This window comes from Zootoca vivipara, chromosome 15, assembly GCF_963506605.1.
Source record: "Zootoca vivipara chromosome 15, rZooViv1.1, whole genome shotgun sequence".
NCBI lineage: Eukaryota > Metazoa > Chordata > Lepidosauria > Squamata > Lacertidae > Zootoca > Zootoca vivipara.
Window position 1 is genome coordinate 44,011,724 of NC_083290.1, and position 16,613 is coordinate 44,028,336.

The 16,613-nt window shown below is 45.5% G+C and overlaps 1 protein-coding gene across 3 annotated transcripts in view; it reads right to left on the reverse strand.

Annotated features, from left to right (window-relative positions):
* SLC39A14 (solute carrier family 39 member 14) overlaps positions 1–16,613 on the reverse strand; it is a 49,236-nt gene that overhangs the window by 22,202 nt on the left and 10,421 nt on the right. For 2 of the 3 annotated variants that reach the window (XM_035139710.2, XM_035139711.2), the window contains exons 1-3: positions 13,322–13,445; positions 3,451–3,727; positions 2,323–2,509 (exon numbers count right to left, since the gene is read on the reverse strand). In XM_035139710.2, the coding sequence (XP_034995601.1) occupies positions 2,323–2,509; positions 3,451–3,717 (454 nt within the window). In that variant the 5' untranslated portion in view covers positions 3,718–3,727; positions 13,322–13,445. Of the gene's footprint in view, positions 1–2,322; positions 2,510–3,450; positions 3,728–13,321; positions 13,446–16,613 lie in introns of those variants that run through there. The other variant, XM_035139712.2, reaches the window with a different exon arrangement.

Genomic DNA, 16,613 nt, shown 5'->3' on the forward strand with positions numbered 1-16,613 from the left:
CAATAGACTCTTTAGGGTCACTTTTGACGTTCTTTTGTGTGTATACTGTACATCTACAAGGTTACTCAAAATCTGTGACAGTCCATATCTGGAAGGTTTGTGCACCAAATTCCAGCAAGGGAGATGATCTCGAGGCAGGTGAAGCTTTCCTATAATGCTTCTTCGTGGATGGCTTTGAGAGGGTCTGAGACATCCAACTCCTTTCCTCTTCTAACACTAGTGTAGAATTACTTCCCCAATCCACAGATCCTTATATGCAGCAGCAGATTGTATGTAAACAACTGAATGTGTGGATTTCTGCATATCTGCCTGTGAGACACATTGGTGGGTTGAGGAGCCACAGCAGGCAGAGGAACCCCTCCTCCCAAATTCAAAAAGTCTGTGAAATAAAAGTGGAAACTTAACAGTGAAAATGTATGCACTAAGCAAATCCTCCATAACAATTGACATTTCTGGTTATCTTGCCTAAACCTGTTTTGCTCTTGTAGGGATTATATATATATATATATATATATATATATATATATATATATATATATATCATGTTTCTGCAAAATCTGTTCTTCTAAGAACAGGAGAGATAGGGCACCTGTCCTTGGGATGCAATGTTCTCCTGCTATTCTTTGCAGCTGTATCCACTAAGAAAAAAAATACTACTCAAGAGCAAGACTGAAGTGTTTCATCTTAATTAGATCTACTGGAACCTGACTATGAAGGATCTAGCCTGCTTGTTGAAATGGCAGGCTTGAATACTTCACACCTGCAGATCTGACTCTTGCGTGAGGACACAAGGTTGGCGTGCTTACTCGTTAGTAGATCCGCAGGCAAAGGTCCTCCTGTTCCTATAACATGTGTTGCACAAAACATCCCAGAAAAGCAAATCTCTCCATCAAGAAACTGGCATTCCGTGGATCAAACCAGGAAGTGAAACACTAGGTCAGGATCTGCTGTGAACAAGCAACTAAAGCGACCATCCATTCACCTTTTCTGGACGCCTAGTACATCAAACTTCATCACTGCATTTCTGTTCACTGAAATTTATTCTTGAGGAGGAAAAAAAGTTCATCCTATGGAGCGAAAAATACGGTAGATTCAGAAGGGACTACAAACACTATTTCATCGTTGTCTGTATTTGCAACTGAAAATAGTGTTGGCCTGGGTTTGTTTTTTATTCTGTTGCCTTTTTGTTTAATATTCCTGTAACACCTCAATGCTGACTCATACCATAGCTGCCAAGTTTTCCCTTTTCTTGCGAGGAAGCCTATTCAGCATAAGGGAAAATCCCTTAAAAAAATGGATAACTTGGCAGCTATGACTCATACCCATCTTAGGATCTACTAAAACGGTTGTAATTACTGGCTCTTCTGCAAATACCCACCAGCAGGGATGACCTCTTTTTTATATACTGAGCTTTTTCTTCTCAATAGATAGTATTTCCAAGTTCTCTATTTTGTCATACAGTGCAATCCTGTATGCGTCTACTCAGAAGTAACTCTACTGAGTTTAAAGGGACTTATTCTCAGGTAAGCAAGTATAGGACTACAACCCTAACTTGCATAGCTGATCTCTGTTACCTGGTGGTTGGCATAGTTCCTTAACTTGGGGAAAGTGTGTTATATATGATTCATTAATTGTGGACCCACATTTCCTGTCCACAAACAGGAAGATCTGTGAATTCACAAATTTGTGAATGATAGGAGCAAAATTGAGAGCCAGCCTATAGGCTATTCCAATGTGTGTAAAGGTGTAAACGCCATGGGTGGTATTAAGCTAAGTTCTACTTAGAATATCCACTAAAATTAAGAGATCTAAGTTAGTCATATCCGTTAACTTCAATAGGTCTGTTCTGAGCACGACTAACACTGAATACAACCTTATGCTTTCTTCTGCACAGCCTAAACAATTCTAATTTTGTCTTTCATTGAGAGCAATACCTGTACTTCCAAAGGCCCATTTCCACCTGTAAGTATGCAGCAGCCAGCATACGGTATGTATGGAGCTGCCTTGACAGCACTGACAGCTCAATCTGGAGCACAATGAAATTATACTAGAGGAGGGGGGATTTTAGATCAACTGACTTTTCCTAGGCAAGGACACAAGGGTAGGGTGTATGGGGCATTATGTCAACCTGTACCTGGAAAAGGAAACCCCATTAAGAACAATAGTTTACAGTTCTGGTTGACATTCCATTTCTACAGCAACTTGCAGGAGAACAAGGATGGTCAGGATTTGAAGGCATTTCTCAGGAAGCTTTTGCTTTAAAAGACTAGCTGTTAAACTTTTGCTAGCCTGGCTGGCTGGCTTGTAACTGCACAGACACACCTTCTGAGGAACTGGGCTTCCCCTCCTCTGTCCTCTCATCTTCCTCATCTTCCAGGTTTTCAGACATGCATGCCCTTGACTCCAGCTGCTGCAGGATGGTTGGGCAGAACTCTCGGAATTCACTCTTGCCAAGGCTGGAGTCTTCACTCAGATTGTGGGTTGCAAAGATCTCTGAGGAACTGAAGCACTATAGGACAGAGAGCAAGGGGTGGTGAAAATCCCAGAGCTGTGCATTTCGATAGCATGCACACCCTGAAGGCTTCCCAGTGAGCTTTACTGATCCACAAATTATGCACTGCCTCCTGTCACCATTCTAGCTTCCTTTGGCTCCTGCTCTCCCTGAACTGTTTTTATTCAAGCTGGTGAGTATAAAAACATAGCAGTTTTATGGTTCTTGAGGGCAGGAACTTGTTTGTATAGATCTTAAATCTGTGTATAAGACGACCCCCAATTTTTGACTGAAAAAATAGGGGGGGGGCATCATCTTGTACACGGAAAAATATGGTATACACACCCACACCCCCTTCATCCAATGATCTCAGGGAAGTTCACAAGATAAAAATACAAGATAAAAGCACAAATAAATATAAATAATAATAATACTTTTAATTATTTCTAAAATAGCAACTGCAATGAATAATAAAGTAATATGGGTACTACTGCTACTAAACAATAATTGGGTGCTGATTTTGACCATTAACACTCTAAATCGTCCAGAGCTGGGCATGTCATAGACCATCTTTCCCTGTATAAACCATAACAGGAAGACCCTGCCCCTCCTCCACTAGAAAGAAGCAAGGAGGGTAGTGATGCTGAACAGGGCCTTCTCAGGGGCAGCACCAACATTACAGAACTTGCTCCCCAGAGAGGTTCATCTTTTTGCCTCTTCTCTGTTAACTTTTAGGTGTCAGCTCAAGACAGTTTTATTTCAGAAAGCTTTCAAAATCAATTGAGTGGACTTAATTAAAGGTGCCCCACTATAGACCCTTTAGGTTTTATCATTTTAATATTTTTCAGCGGCATGCATCCATAACAGCCAGGTTTTTAGCATTAGTAGTGTGATTTGTGGACCCACTCACTACCTTCAAAAGCAGGACAGAAATAGCTTATATAAACACAATACATTACCGATGATATGTTTCTACGCTGCTGCTCTGTGCGACTAATGTTGTTCCTTCCAACTCCCACATCAAGGCGATTCAACAGGGATTTGAGCTGCTGCAAAGTGAGCTTGTCATGTTTGCCATACCGGAGGAAGAGGTCTTGCAGGAAGGAATCCGCTGTGATAGAAGTCTGTGACAAGGCTCCTGAGCTGGCCCACACAGAGCATGCAAAACCCAGCAGACAAAGCTGTAGGGGCAAGACACATTTCGAAGGACCCACATTCCAAAACATGGCAAAAATTCTGAAAAGAGAGAGAGACGTGTGCACTTGGATCAGTACGTTTCAGTCAGTGCAATACACAAGCCAATTCCAGCCACACTAATCTCATGTCTCCTGCAACCAAATTAATAATTAGATATCCTAATTGCAGGCAACTCAGTTCCAGCAAATCCTACTTGCAACAACTATCAAGTCCCCAGAATCATGCAGACTTCAGACCAATCTTTAACCCAAACACTCATTTAGAGACTCATATCTTAATTTTTACCATATTTTTGTTTCAATCCATCTTAGACCCCCTATAGTGCATCCCAGAACACCAGATGAAGACCAATGAGCTAGATGGACCATGTTCTAATTCAGCAAAGTGCAGCTTCGTATATTCCTCTGAATGGTCAAGGCATTAGAAATGAGCAAAAAGAGAAATAATGTCACAGAATTTCACTTAGAGGAAGCAGCACAAAACTGGATACAAAACTTCTTAACAGTGACACCATCTGATGAGATGAATCAAATGCTAAATTCATGAGCCGTGTGTGTCTGTTGGAAGTTTTTGCACTTTGCAAAACACACTGCCTCTGAACTAGAGAAGAATTATATTTCCACACCCATTCACTAGGCTCATGGCCATATTGAACATAATTTCTGCTGATGTGCGGCAGACTTTAGTCTCCTGTGGAGTCTGACCCAGAGCAGCATTGTACCACAGCCAGACAGATTGTGGTCAAAGCTATCCCTGAACTGGCAAGGCCCACCAGGACTGATCTGGCCACCAAGGAGACCTAATTCTCCCCCGCAGCACAGCAAGACAGGAAAGGAAGGGGTTTCGAGTCACCTCTCCAAACACAATCCTGATAAACTGTGCAGGGGCTCCCCACTCCCTGTGCTGTTGCACAACATTCACTGCTTTCTTATTAAAAGGGGATAGACATTCTTATAGTCTTAAGAGCTTAGTTCAACTCCAAGATGGTTGTTTCACAAAAGTGTCAGGAATTCCTTAAGAAATGGTCAGCTTGGGGGGGGGGTGTTGGAAGTAGCTAAGCTCTTTGTACAAACAAGACCTTAGGTGGAATGATGGGCCAGTTTAAATTCCTGTATTCCTAAATTGCCTCTGGCCATTTTCTTTTTTCTAGGCAAGGTAGCTGAACCTAGTGAAGCATTTCCAAATACTGTAAACTGTTAGCGCCACACAACTTATTATAACCAATAATGATGTACATAGTTCTGTTGCTCCAAGAGGAGGACCAAATTCCAAAGGAGGCTACAATACCAAGCGGGAGGCTTGGGTTAAAGCCACATTCTATTCTTGGCTCTTCCTCACACTGTTTGCACCACAGATACACTGGCAGGTTTTGCAGCGAGCGCATGAAGTAGGAATGGGGAGACCTGCTTTTCCAAATTGTTCAGTGGAAACATATTAAGAAAGTGTTATAATAATTTTAAGGCCATATATATATATATGGGAAAGATATATATATGGGAAAGATTGAGGGCACAAGGAGAAGGGCAGGGCCCAGGGGCCCTCCTTATGTTCATGGACCGCAACTCCCAATAACCATGACGACTGGCCAATCTGCCTGGGCCAGATGTGGGAACTGAACATCTGAAGGATGCTACTGACTTCCTTGCAGTACAAAGCATAGCAAGAAAGTATTTAAGCTGCAATCCTGAAGCTCACTAGGTAGCCAGTCACCTCTGCTTGACCTACCTTGCAGGGTTTTGTAAGGAAAAAACTGAGAGGGGTAGAACTATGCCACCTTGATCTCCTTGGAGGAAAAGTGCAATATAACTATAAACATACTTTATTTATTTTTTGCATACATTTACTAGAGCGAGGGTCACCAATACGGTGCCTGTCGCAACACCACCCTTGAGAAATTTCCCTGGTTACCATAAGGGCTGTAAGCCCCTAGTCACTGCCCCCTTGCTCATAAGATGTCAAGGATGGCTATTCCCCCCCCCCCCCTGCCTAGAGAAGTACATACAGCTGAAGGAGGAGGTTGGAAGAGTAACACTCTCTTTGTATTTCCACTTTCAGCTCTATTTGCTTTTCAAAACTCAGGTTGGCACCTGAGCTGCTGCGCAGAGCCTTGATTAGCACATAAGCCATAGGGGTCAGAGGAGAGGAAGAAAGAGAGGTGGTGTGCATATATGTTGGATCCAGAAACATGGATCTTTATCAAACTGCACAGCATTTTTCACAGGTTCCCCCTGCTCCCACAGATCCCATCCATCTCCATTGATTGAACCATAAAAGTCACAGGTCTAGTGCTAAAGCTATGGTGCAAAATCATGGATCTGAGGCAGGGATCTTGTTGTCAACCTATGGAAACTGAGCATATCCATGAGGATTTGTGCTTTGGCTCTATGTTTGCGGTGCTGGCACTGAATACGTGTGGTTTAATATTTGGTCATTTACATTGTAAGCCCTCTAAGGCAGGATCATATCTTTTTACCTTGCATTATATGGTGAAGAGCCTTGTATGTCTATAGTGCTGCATAAGTGAACAATCACAAGCTTTGCTCTCAGTGGCACACAAGTCATTATCCCACTAAAACTATATTTAAATGAAAAAAGGCAATCCAAGAGGGGTTAACAAGTGGCACACAAAATATGTTCTCTCTTCTTCCAGTCAACCTTTCAACAATATGCATGCAACTTTCAGAATGTACAGCACATTGAAATGGTAGAAGTGTGTATTGATACACAGCCCATAGACAGAGGATGTGGAAAACAACTATCCTCTTACAAATAAAGAAACAACCAGTTATTTGCTGCCATTATGGCAGACACTATGCTAAAGACCTCAGCTACTAGCACCTTTAAGGGGTCACTTTAATTGGTCAAGTGCAGATTGGGCCCTATCAGATCAGGCAGTCCAGAGACCAAGAACACGCCTGATAAAAGTTCCAAAGTCCACAAGAAAGTGCAGTACCAATTGGATACACGCATGAATGTGCATATTAACAAGGAAGACAGGAGGTCTCTTGCATAACAACTCGGTGAAATCCTGCCCCATAGCTTTGGCTCAGGTCCAAAACCTGGGAAATGACATTGTCAAGTACAGTCACAAGGCACACTATCCAAACCATTCTTATCACTGTTATAGCAATAACTTTTGCATGGGGGCCTACAGCATCAGAGGAGTGCAAACATAGGGCCACGTGGCAGTCTAACCTAGATTGCCACAAGATTAAATTAGGATCAAATTGCTCCAGACAATTATGTACACAGAAGGATGACATACTCTGTGATCCATCAAACTTTATAATTCACTTTTAAACAGATTTTATGCATAAACATTCACATTTATAAAATACTAGCTGGCCTGGCCACGCATTGCTATGTGTCATCCCTGTGACTGCCCCCACCCTGTTCCGACCCATGACCTATTCTGCCCCCTCCTCCCCCACCCCCGCCTCATCCCTGTGACTCCCACCACCCTGTCCCGACCCACGACCTATTCTGTTCCCTCCCCCCCACCTCTGGGTCATCCCTGTGATTGGCCCCACCCTGTCCCACCATGACCTATCCCGCCCCCTCGGCTCAGTCTGCAAAGCTGAGCCAAGATGCTGTGGAGAGGGAAGCTTTCCTACCTGCAGTACCAGTGTAGTCATCACTAGAGGACGCTGCTTTGCAACCTCTCCTGTGTTCCCAGCATCTCCGGCTGTCTGAGTTTTGTGTTCGGGAAAATGAGTTTTACCTGCTTTACCTGCCATAGGCGTGACATATCTATGCAAAATGTATATGGTCACTCGCATATTCGCTTGGGATGTTGTGTCCAAATTTGAACGCAATCACTCAAGCGGTTTCGGAGAAAAGTGCAGAAATACCCACATGGCCAGTTTACATTTTTTTTATATAGATATAAGCCAAATTTTAAAATGTCAAAGAGGTGAACAAAATGTAGCCACAAATACGTATCAGGGAAACAGTATAAAAACACGCAAAACACCAGAGCCCTTTCCTTCAATGGAAATTTGCAGGCTTACACCTGTGCACCTTTTTAGTCACAGACACTATGTCAATTTTTTCAAGGGGAGCCAAATCTACTTCACAGCTTCATAAAACCTACCCATACTGTATAATAATAAAAATATGGCCTTTTAAATGTTTTGTGGGAGGGGGGGGTTATTGGTTTGCTTGTTGTTTTTTAAACTATTTTGTGTTTTCATTTTGTATTTTTATGTTGTGATCTATAGATAAAGGGCAGTATACAAGAAGAAGAAGAAGAAGAAGAAGAAGAAGAAGAAGAAGAAGAAGAAGAAGAAGAAGAAGAAGAAGAAGAAGAAGAAGAAGAAGAAGACAGTCCTTCACCCCCTTTTTCTGACATACTACAGGAAACATACCTGAGATGTGCCAAAGACCCCCAAAATTGCCCAGGTGGTCATTAAAAAAAAATTCCTAGAGTTAGTTAGAATAGCAGACTCCATATCATGATGCTGTGAGGTATCCTAACCAGCACTCCTAACTCCGCATTGCTGTCTGGCAGCCATCTCCATCCCAATTCTCACCACCTAGAGCAGGCATCCCCAAACTGTGGCCCTCCAGATGTTTTGGCCTACAACTCCCATGTTCCCTAGCTAACAGAACCAGTGGTTGGGGAAGATGGGAATTGTAGTCCAAAACATCTGGAGGGCCGAAGTTTGGGGATACCTGACCTAGAGAGTGCTCCCCCCCAGTGGTGAAGTACCCTCTAGCTGTCAATCGTGATCAACCCAATCAAAGAGCATAGAACATGGCATCATGCCTGTATACTTTACCTCCCCCTTCCAACCAACTCCAAAGGCTGCCAAAATAGTTCTATGTTGTTGTATAAGCTTGGCTAGTATTGGATTAAAGGTAAAGGGACCCCTGACCATTAGGTCCAGTCGTGACCAACTGTGGGGTTGCAGCGCTCATCTCACTTTACTGGCTGAGGGAGGGCCAGCATGACAAAGCCGCTTCTGGAGAACCAGAGCAGCACACGGAAAGCCGTTTATCTTCCCGCCAGGGCATTTATCTACTTGCACTTTGAAGTGCTTTTGAACTGCTAGGTTGGCAGGAGCTGGGACCGAGCAACGGGAGCTCACCCCGTCACAGGGATTCGAACCACCGGCCTTCTTATCGGCAAGCCCTAGGCTCTATGGTTTAACCCACAGTGCCACCCGCGTCTAGCTACACCCGGATTAGCTACATCCATATTCTAGTTTGGTGTTTTATTTCCCATTTGAATGTGGCTTACTGTTTCTCCACCTTTCCCTTTCTTTTAATAGTCTGTTTAAATACACTGCTTTACTGGCTAAGCTGCTGGGTTAAAACGCCTGGGTGGTCAGGAGAGGTGACAGGCCAAAGTTGCCAGGCAGAAGAGTTGGAATTCAGCCCTACTCTCAAGTAGATCACCATGAAGCGGTGGAAATCCTATACCCGTTGCCCTGGGGGGACAAATAAGCAGCTGGTGGCAAGAGGACTGTAGCACAACAGTGCACCTGTTGCCAGTGGGATACCTTCCTTGGTTGGCACTGGAACAAGGTGTTGCCATCTATCACAGGCTGTGCATAGGCACCTGCACAAATTCAGAGCTTATAACGGGTTTTTTTTAACAACCGAAGCTTAAAATTCCATGAGAAGGAAGAGATAAAACTGAAATGAGAAGTGCTGACCTTGGATAAAGGGTCAATAGCACTCTGTGCACTTCATGGTGAAGTGACGCTATAACAATGTAATACAGTATTAGAAGACCTGCTCTGCCCCTCTCCCCAGATTACATCCAGGAAGGTTACAGTAAAGCAGTTCAATGTGAAATGATCCCTCCATTAGGAAGGCTAAAAACTTTCTACCACTATCATGTCATGCTACAAGAGACACCAAAGGTGTGAAAATAATATTTGACATTTGTGCAGCACTTCAAGTGTTTAAAACACTGCATACATTATCTTATTTATTTAAACTATTTCTATCCCGCTTTCCCATTTAAAAATGCTCGCCGCACTCCTTACAACCACTCTATAAGGATTGTAAGAAAGGAGTATTTATATAAGAACTCCTGACACAACCTCTGAAAAGCATAAAAGAAGGCAATGTTTCATTAAGCATTTTTGTTTTACTTTGCCACTTGCAATTAAGAAAGCAACAGACCTTAACCATTTAGCTAGATGAGTCTCTCCAGATTCTTCACAACACACAGAAGAATTTCCTGTCTACACACTGAAATGAGTTATTCATGATGCATTCACAAAGTTAAGACTAAGCTGCTCATAAGCATCACCCCTTCACACCACTTGCTTTGCCAAGAAGCTGCCATCAGCAACTCAGCATCAGCCCCCATCAAGTCACAAGACTTCCTATACTGCACCCTGTCCCACCCAATAAGCTACTCTGTATTGCATCATCCAGACGAGACACTTAAGTGAGACCCCACAGAGACCATCAGGTGACAGAATGGAGAATTCAGCTGAGGCAATATCACAATTTTGTATACATCCTTCCATTAACCTAAAGCCACAGAAAACACTTATCTCTCCAAAATGGTTTGACTTTACCCTTGAAGGTGCACTCTTCCGTTGTCTCCTGAGACAGATGGATCTAACAACCAGTAGAATACAGAAGTTTAGCAAAATATGTGGCATGATATGGATGTAAAATTCCATAGTATGCATTTAGCATATTATGACTGCCTATAAAAGGTGCTGCTAAACTTCTGTGTTCCAGTTACAGAAAACTACTTCTCCTTAATTAGGGAAAAGACAGAGTTTTTCATTTTTTGGCAATAATAAAATCACATAAAAAGTTAAAAGGTATATGGGTGTTTTGTTTCATTTTGAAATTGTCACACAATTTTCTTTGTCTGTTGCATGTATATGAACCAGACTTCCAAACAATCTAAACAGCATCTATGCTGAATGTGCATTTACTGACTTACAGTATTATTTTGATAGGGAGCGGGTGGCACTGTGGTCTAAACCACTGAGCCTCTTGGGCTTCCCGATTGGAAAGTTGGTGGTTTGAATCTGCACAACGTTGCTTTGTCCCAGTTCCTGCCAACATAGCAGTTCGAAAGCACGTCAAAGTGCAAGTAGATAAATAGGTCCCACTGTAGCAGAAAGGTAAACAGCATTTCTGTGCGCTCTGGCACTCATCATGGTGCCCCATTGTGCCAGAAGTGGTTTATTCATGCTGGCTACATAACCCAGAAAGCTGTCTGCAGACAAACACTGGCTCCCTTGGCCTGAAGCAAGATGAGCACCGCACCCCATAGTTGCCGTTGACTGGACTTAACTGTCCATTTAGCTTTATCTTCCTTTTATTATTTTATTATTATTCATTATTTTGATTCAGGACATTGTTGCTCTATGTTTTGAAATGTAGGAACACTTGACACTGTGTGCTTTAAACATTTTAATAAATAAAATACAGTGGTATCTCAGGTTAAGTACTTAATTGGTTCCGGAAGTCCATACTTAACTTGAAGCGAACTTTCCCATTGAAAGTAATGGAAAGTGGATTAATCTGTTCCAGACAGGTCCGTGGAGTACTCAACCTGAAACGTACTTAACCCGAGGTATGAGTGTAATTGGTTCTGGAAGTCCGTACTTAACCTGAAGCGTACTTAACCTGAAGCAAACTTTCCCACTGAAAGTAATGGAAAGTGGATTAATCCGTTCCAGACGATGAAAAACACCCCCTAAAACAGCAATTTAACAGGAATTTTACTGTCTAGTGAGACCATTGATCCATAAAATGAAGGCAGTAATCAATGTACAGTGGTACCTCAGGTTAAGTACTTAATTGATTCTGGAAGTCTGTACTTAACCTGAAGTGTACTTAACCTGAAGCAAACTTTCCCATTGAAAGTAATGGAAAATGGATTAATCCGTTCCAGCTGGGTCCGCGGAGTACTTAACTTGAAAGTACTCAACCTGAAGCGTACTTAACCCGAGGTATGACTGTATAGGAAAGGTAAGGTGAATCAAAACTAGCTTCTGCAGAGGACTCCTTTCCCTGTACTATTTGTATCTGCTTCTACAAGTGACTTTCCCCTCCCCTTCAAAGCTGAAAAGTACTTTTGGCCCAGCAAAAATGCTTTTGCAGTGGAACAGTTTGCAGCAGAGAAACATTGTGCGAGGAAGCCCCACTCTGCCATGCTTCTCTACTCTAAAACCCATTTTTCCAAAGCTGCCTTTATTGTGTATTGTGCAGTTAGCCACTAACACATGCATTGCCAACACGGTGCCCTCAGAGGCCTTCCCTTGTGTTTTGCAGCGTCTCATTTCTGCTCCCTCCTCCTCAAAAATAATATTTGAAAGAGGCCTTCCACTTTAGCCCACAGAAGGCTTTTTTCAAGTGCAATTGCTGGCAGGGGGATAATGCATATGCATGTATGTGATTGTGATGAGTGTACATGTGTATCATGGTGCACACATCAGAATGCCCAAATTGCAACTGTGCCTATGGAACCACAACGGTTGGCTACCCTTACAAGAGAGGGATTGATGAATACACTGCTGCTGGTAGAGTATACAGATTCCCTCCCACAAGTCAGAACTCTGTCTCAGAGGCAAAACTCCATGACGTGACAACATTTCCCACATCTTTCATGTGAGTTATGCACTCTGAGCAAAGTATTCAATCCTGCCCAGCAACTGAAGGCTCAAGCAGGCAGCAAGATAGGGAGTAGCAGTGCATTCACATCTACCGTAGCATCTGGGAACACCTTAAACTGCTGGGAAATTTATTCCTGCTTCCATTGAACCCTTATAGCACACCATTAAACTCTGAGAAGAACAACCCAACAGCTATTTACAAGTTTGTATTGGAAGAATAAGTATTCAACAGTATCTCAAAAATATGCAGGCTGCACACATCCATACATGACTCCCAACATGGAAAGGGGAGAACAAGTGGGTATGTTAGAAAGGGATTGCCTAGGGCAGGAAGTTTTTATTGCAGTGTATTAAGTGACCATTGAGCAGGCAGTATATTTAAATGAGCAGCCTTAGGGTTGAAGAATACTGTATGTTCTTAGCAGACTGGATGGCTCCTGTATGAATATGTCATACCGCATGGCTACACTTTGGGGTGAGTGTGCTGGAGGGAAACTACATTCTGGCCTTCATGGAGGGGCAATGGGAAATGAGATGATCCCTGGATGGGAAGGATGCTTGTCCTACAGGGGATATTGGTGTGGAGCAGATGGGGGATGTCTCCTCGGTGCACCTGGATATGAGTTGAGGGTGGGAGTCTTTGGGACAACACATGGGAGTTTGGCCAGTCCCTAGCAGACTGTCTGGCAACGGGGTCGGGAGGGAATCCCGGGCGGGGGCAGGACTCGGATCCTTGTCGAGGGAAGATCTTGAATGAGAAAGTGGAGGGGCAAGAGTCGTCTCTCCTGGAGCCGAAATGGGGCTGCCCTAGTAGGGAAGGCGGAGTCGGGGAGCTGCCTCTGGGGCTCCTGTCTCGGGGAAGGGGCCTGACCTGCCATACTTCGGGGGCGGGCGCTCTGGCGGGGCTCATGGCAGGCCCAGGAGTCCGCTCCCCCGAAGAAAGGCCCTGTGGACAGCATGACACGTGTATAGATGCGGCGGGCATGTCTGAAGCGCCCAGGCGAAGGGGCCCCGCCCGCTCCCCCCTCTCTACCTCACGACGCGTGTCACGTCCTCGCAGCACGGGCAGCCCTCGATCCGTGTCCCGCCGGCCGGTCGGCTCCCCTCAGCGAAGGCCGCGCGGAGAAGCAGGAGGAGAGACTGACGGGCAGCTGCCGCCGCGCATGCTCCTTTCGGAGGAGGAGGGCGCCCCGCCTCCGCCCCCTCCTGCTCCTATTCATCGGCTCGGGAACTCGGGCTCTGATTTGCATGAGCCTTGCCCCCCCCTCCGCCTAGCCCCGCCCACTCGAAGAGCCGGTCCCACGTGGCGCCTCGAGGAGATTGGCGCGAGGCAGAAGGCATGGCCGCGGGTGGAATGTATTTTGTGGCACTTGCTTTACCTAATAAAGCGAGCGGGCGCAGGCAGGCTGCTACTGTTGCTGTTTGCCGCTGCTGCTGCCGCTGCTGCCGGACCAAAGCGGGGGAGGGGGCGCTGCCTCTGGGGAAATCACCGCCCCCCCCCCGGTATGCCCAAACCGTTGGCGCCAAGGCCTTTCTAGCCCCACGTGTGTGTGTGATGCCTGCACGCCTATCCACCCAGGGCCATGAAAGGAGCAACGTGGGCGGCAGCAGTCCTGGCCTCCCGCAAGTGCCAGACATGCCCCCCTCGGATGCTGCTGGAGCCCAACTCCGATCAGTCCCAGCCAGCAATCCTAGCAGGTGTCTCCCACCAGCATCTGGCCGCCGTTCCTGGAGGAGAGACTGTTCTAGTCGTCACGCTTTGGGGAACCGACTTTTTAAAAAGAAAAAAGAAAAGGGCTTTTCATAGTGCTGTGCTGTTGTTACTACAGTATCTGCATTTTAGTAGATCTGATTTTATGTTGCTTAAATCCTACTAATTGCTTTTAAAACCATTTTACACGGGTTTTGTTTTTTGTATTTTATTTATGTTATAATCTGTGTAAGCCACCTTGAGTCCAAGTCTGGAGGAAAAGTGAGCTATAAATAAATAAATAAATAAATAAATATAGAATAATCAAATTGTAGAGGTGGAAGGGACCATGAGGGTCATCTAGTCCAGCCCCCTGCGATGCAGGAATCTTTTGGCCAGTGTGGGACTCAAACCCACAACCCTGAAATTCAGAGTCACATGCTCTACTGACTGAGCTATCCCATAATAATGTCCAACACAAAGTGACTAACAAAAGGAAAAAGTGGGAAAGGGAGAAGTTGTGGAAACATAGGACCCCTGGGTCTCCGTCTAGCCAGGATAGTGCTTCTAAGTACAGAAGACCCCTTGGGGTGAGGTGATCCCCTGGGTCTGTTATACCAACTGGGGCACCTCAGGAGTGGTATTTTAACTTTGTTAAAAGCATTGACTTGAAGCATCTTCCTGACCTAAGAGTGAGGACCTAGAAATGAGTCACTGACGGAGGAATGGGGGGGGGAGTGCACTGTCCCCAACACCATCGGGGGTGGGGGTACCATCGCAGCCACCACCCATGGGGGCGTGGCGTGCGTCCTGGGGGCATGGCACACACCCCCACCGCGCTGAGCACCACACCCCCAGGACACACACCATGCCCCCGTGGGCGGCATGCCACGCCCTGGGACATGCTCCAGCCACGCTCCCACCTGCTCTCCCCCCCCCCCCGCCCCCCGTGCCAGAGCATACAGCTTCACCACTGAAAGGAGTAACAGAAACTGAAGTTACAGGTAGGTAGCCGTGTTGGTCTGACGTAGTCGAAACAAAAAATAAAAAAAATTCCTTCCAGCAGCACCTTAGAGACCAACTAAGTTTGTCATTGGTATGAGCTTTCGTGTGCATGCACACTTCTTCAGATACAGTGAAACAGAAGTGTAACAACTGATCTTGAGTAAAGGAAGTTTAACAGGAGCTGTGCCTGTACTACTGTGTTTAAGCCTGTGAAATCCTTATATTTAGTTTAAGTAATAAGTTTACTTCTACCTGGAAAATGCATCTCCTGACCCAACACATTGCTCAAACCCATGACCTTGAGATTAAGAGTATCCTTCTTTGCCAGCTGAGCTATCCAACCAGCACCATGTTTCAGGCCAAGAGACACCCTCCCTGAGTGAGGCCTTGTCTGCAGGCAGGAGGTGGTGGTGGTACCTATAATGCTGAGAGATGGTAAGATCCCTCCTCTTCAGAGAGGGGGGAATTTGCGGGCGGGACCCGCTCTACACCTTTACCTGCCGCGCTCAGGGCTGGCCAATAGGGCCAGCTGGGGGGCGGGGCTAACAGGTCTTTAAATTAGGAGCCTTTGGCCAGATCCAGCAAGGCTCTTATGCCAGGCTGATGTGACTATGATGGCTGTGCTGGCAGGTTAATGCACACTGTGTTGTCCCAAAGTTCCCCTAAGCACTGTTGCCAGGCTGCTCCACAGCTGGGCCACATCCATAGCAGTGGCTGGTCTCCTGCCATACTGCAGGGGTGGGGAATATTTTTCTGTCCAAAAGCCACACTCCCAGGCACCTTTCTGGTGGCGAGCCAGAGGTCAAAGTGGGTGGAGAAAGTATTGCAATTTTTACGGTTGTACAATAGACTAGCTTCCTTACACTGTCACAGCCCTCTCTGTTCTCCATCCAGACAAGCATGAGACATTATTAGCACTCAAGGACACATTATAGCCAAACGAAAACACTCAAAGCAGGTACTGGTATGAAGGGGGACCAGTGAGTGGTGCAGCCTTGAGAGTTCTGAGGACTGCAAGCCAGAGGTCCATGCCCCCCCCCCACCGATCTATACACCAGCCATTTAATTTTTATTATTCTAAAACGTGTATTCTGCCCTTCATCTGAAGATCACAGGGTGGTTCATAACAATAGGCATCATCAGACAGATGCCAAGGTCCACACCACAGCAGAAGACCCAGTGCTGACATTCAGAACTGTGAGGACACAGATTGTGCTTTCCACAAGTGAAGACTACTGACTCCACAGGTACATATGTGCAGCGTTTTATTAGACAACTATTTGCAAGACAGAGCTAAAGTTCTCATGTCCGCTCAGTCCGAGTCAGATTCCAGGAGTGGCGAGCGATCTTCAGGACCGCCTCCAGCAAAGTATTCTTGGGTGCCCTTAGTCTCCTCCTCTCCTCTCTGCGCTTTAGATCCCTGCGTTGTTGAGGAGACAGGGCGATGATGTTTCCCTCCCCTCCTGAGCCGCTCAAGTGCTGATCAGTGTCCCCAGAGTCTGAGACCTCTCCCTCCACAGAGCTCCCCGCCTCTCTGACTCAGGGCACCGCCTTGTCAGGCTCTCTGCTGGCTCCTTGCATCCCTGAGCCCTTGTACTGCCTCGCTAGGCTCTCTGCTGACCCCTGGTGG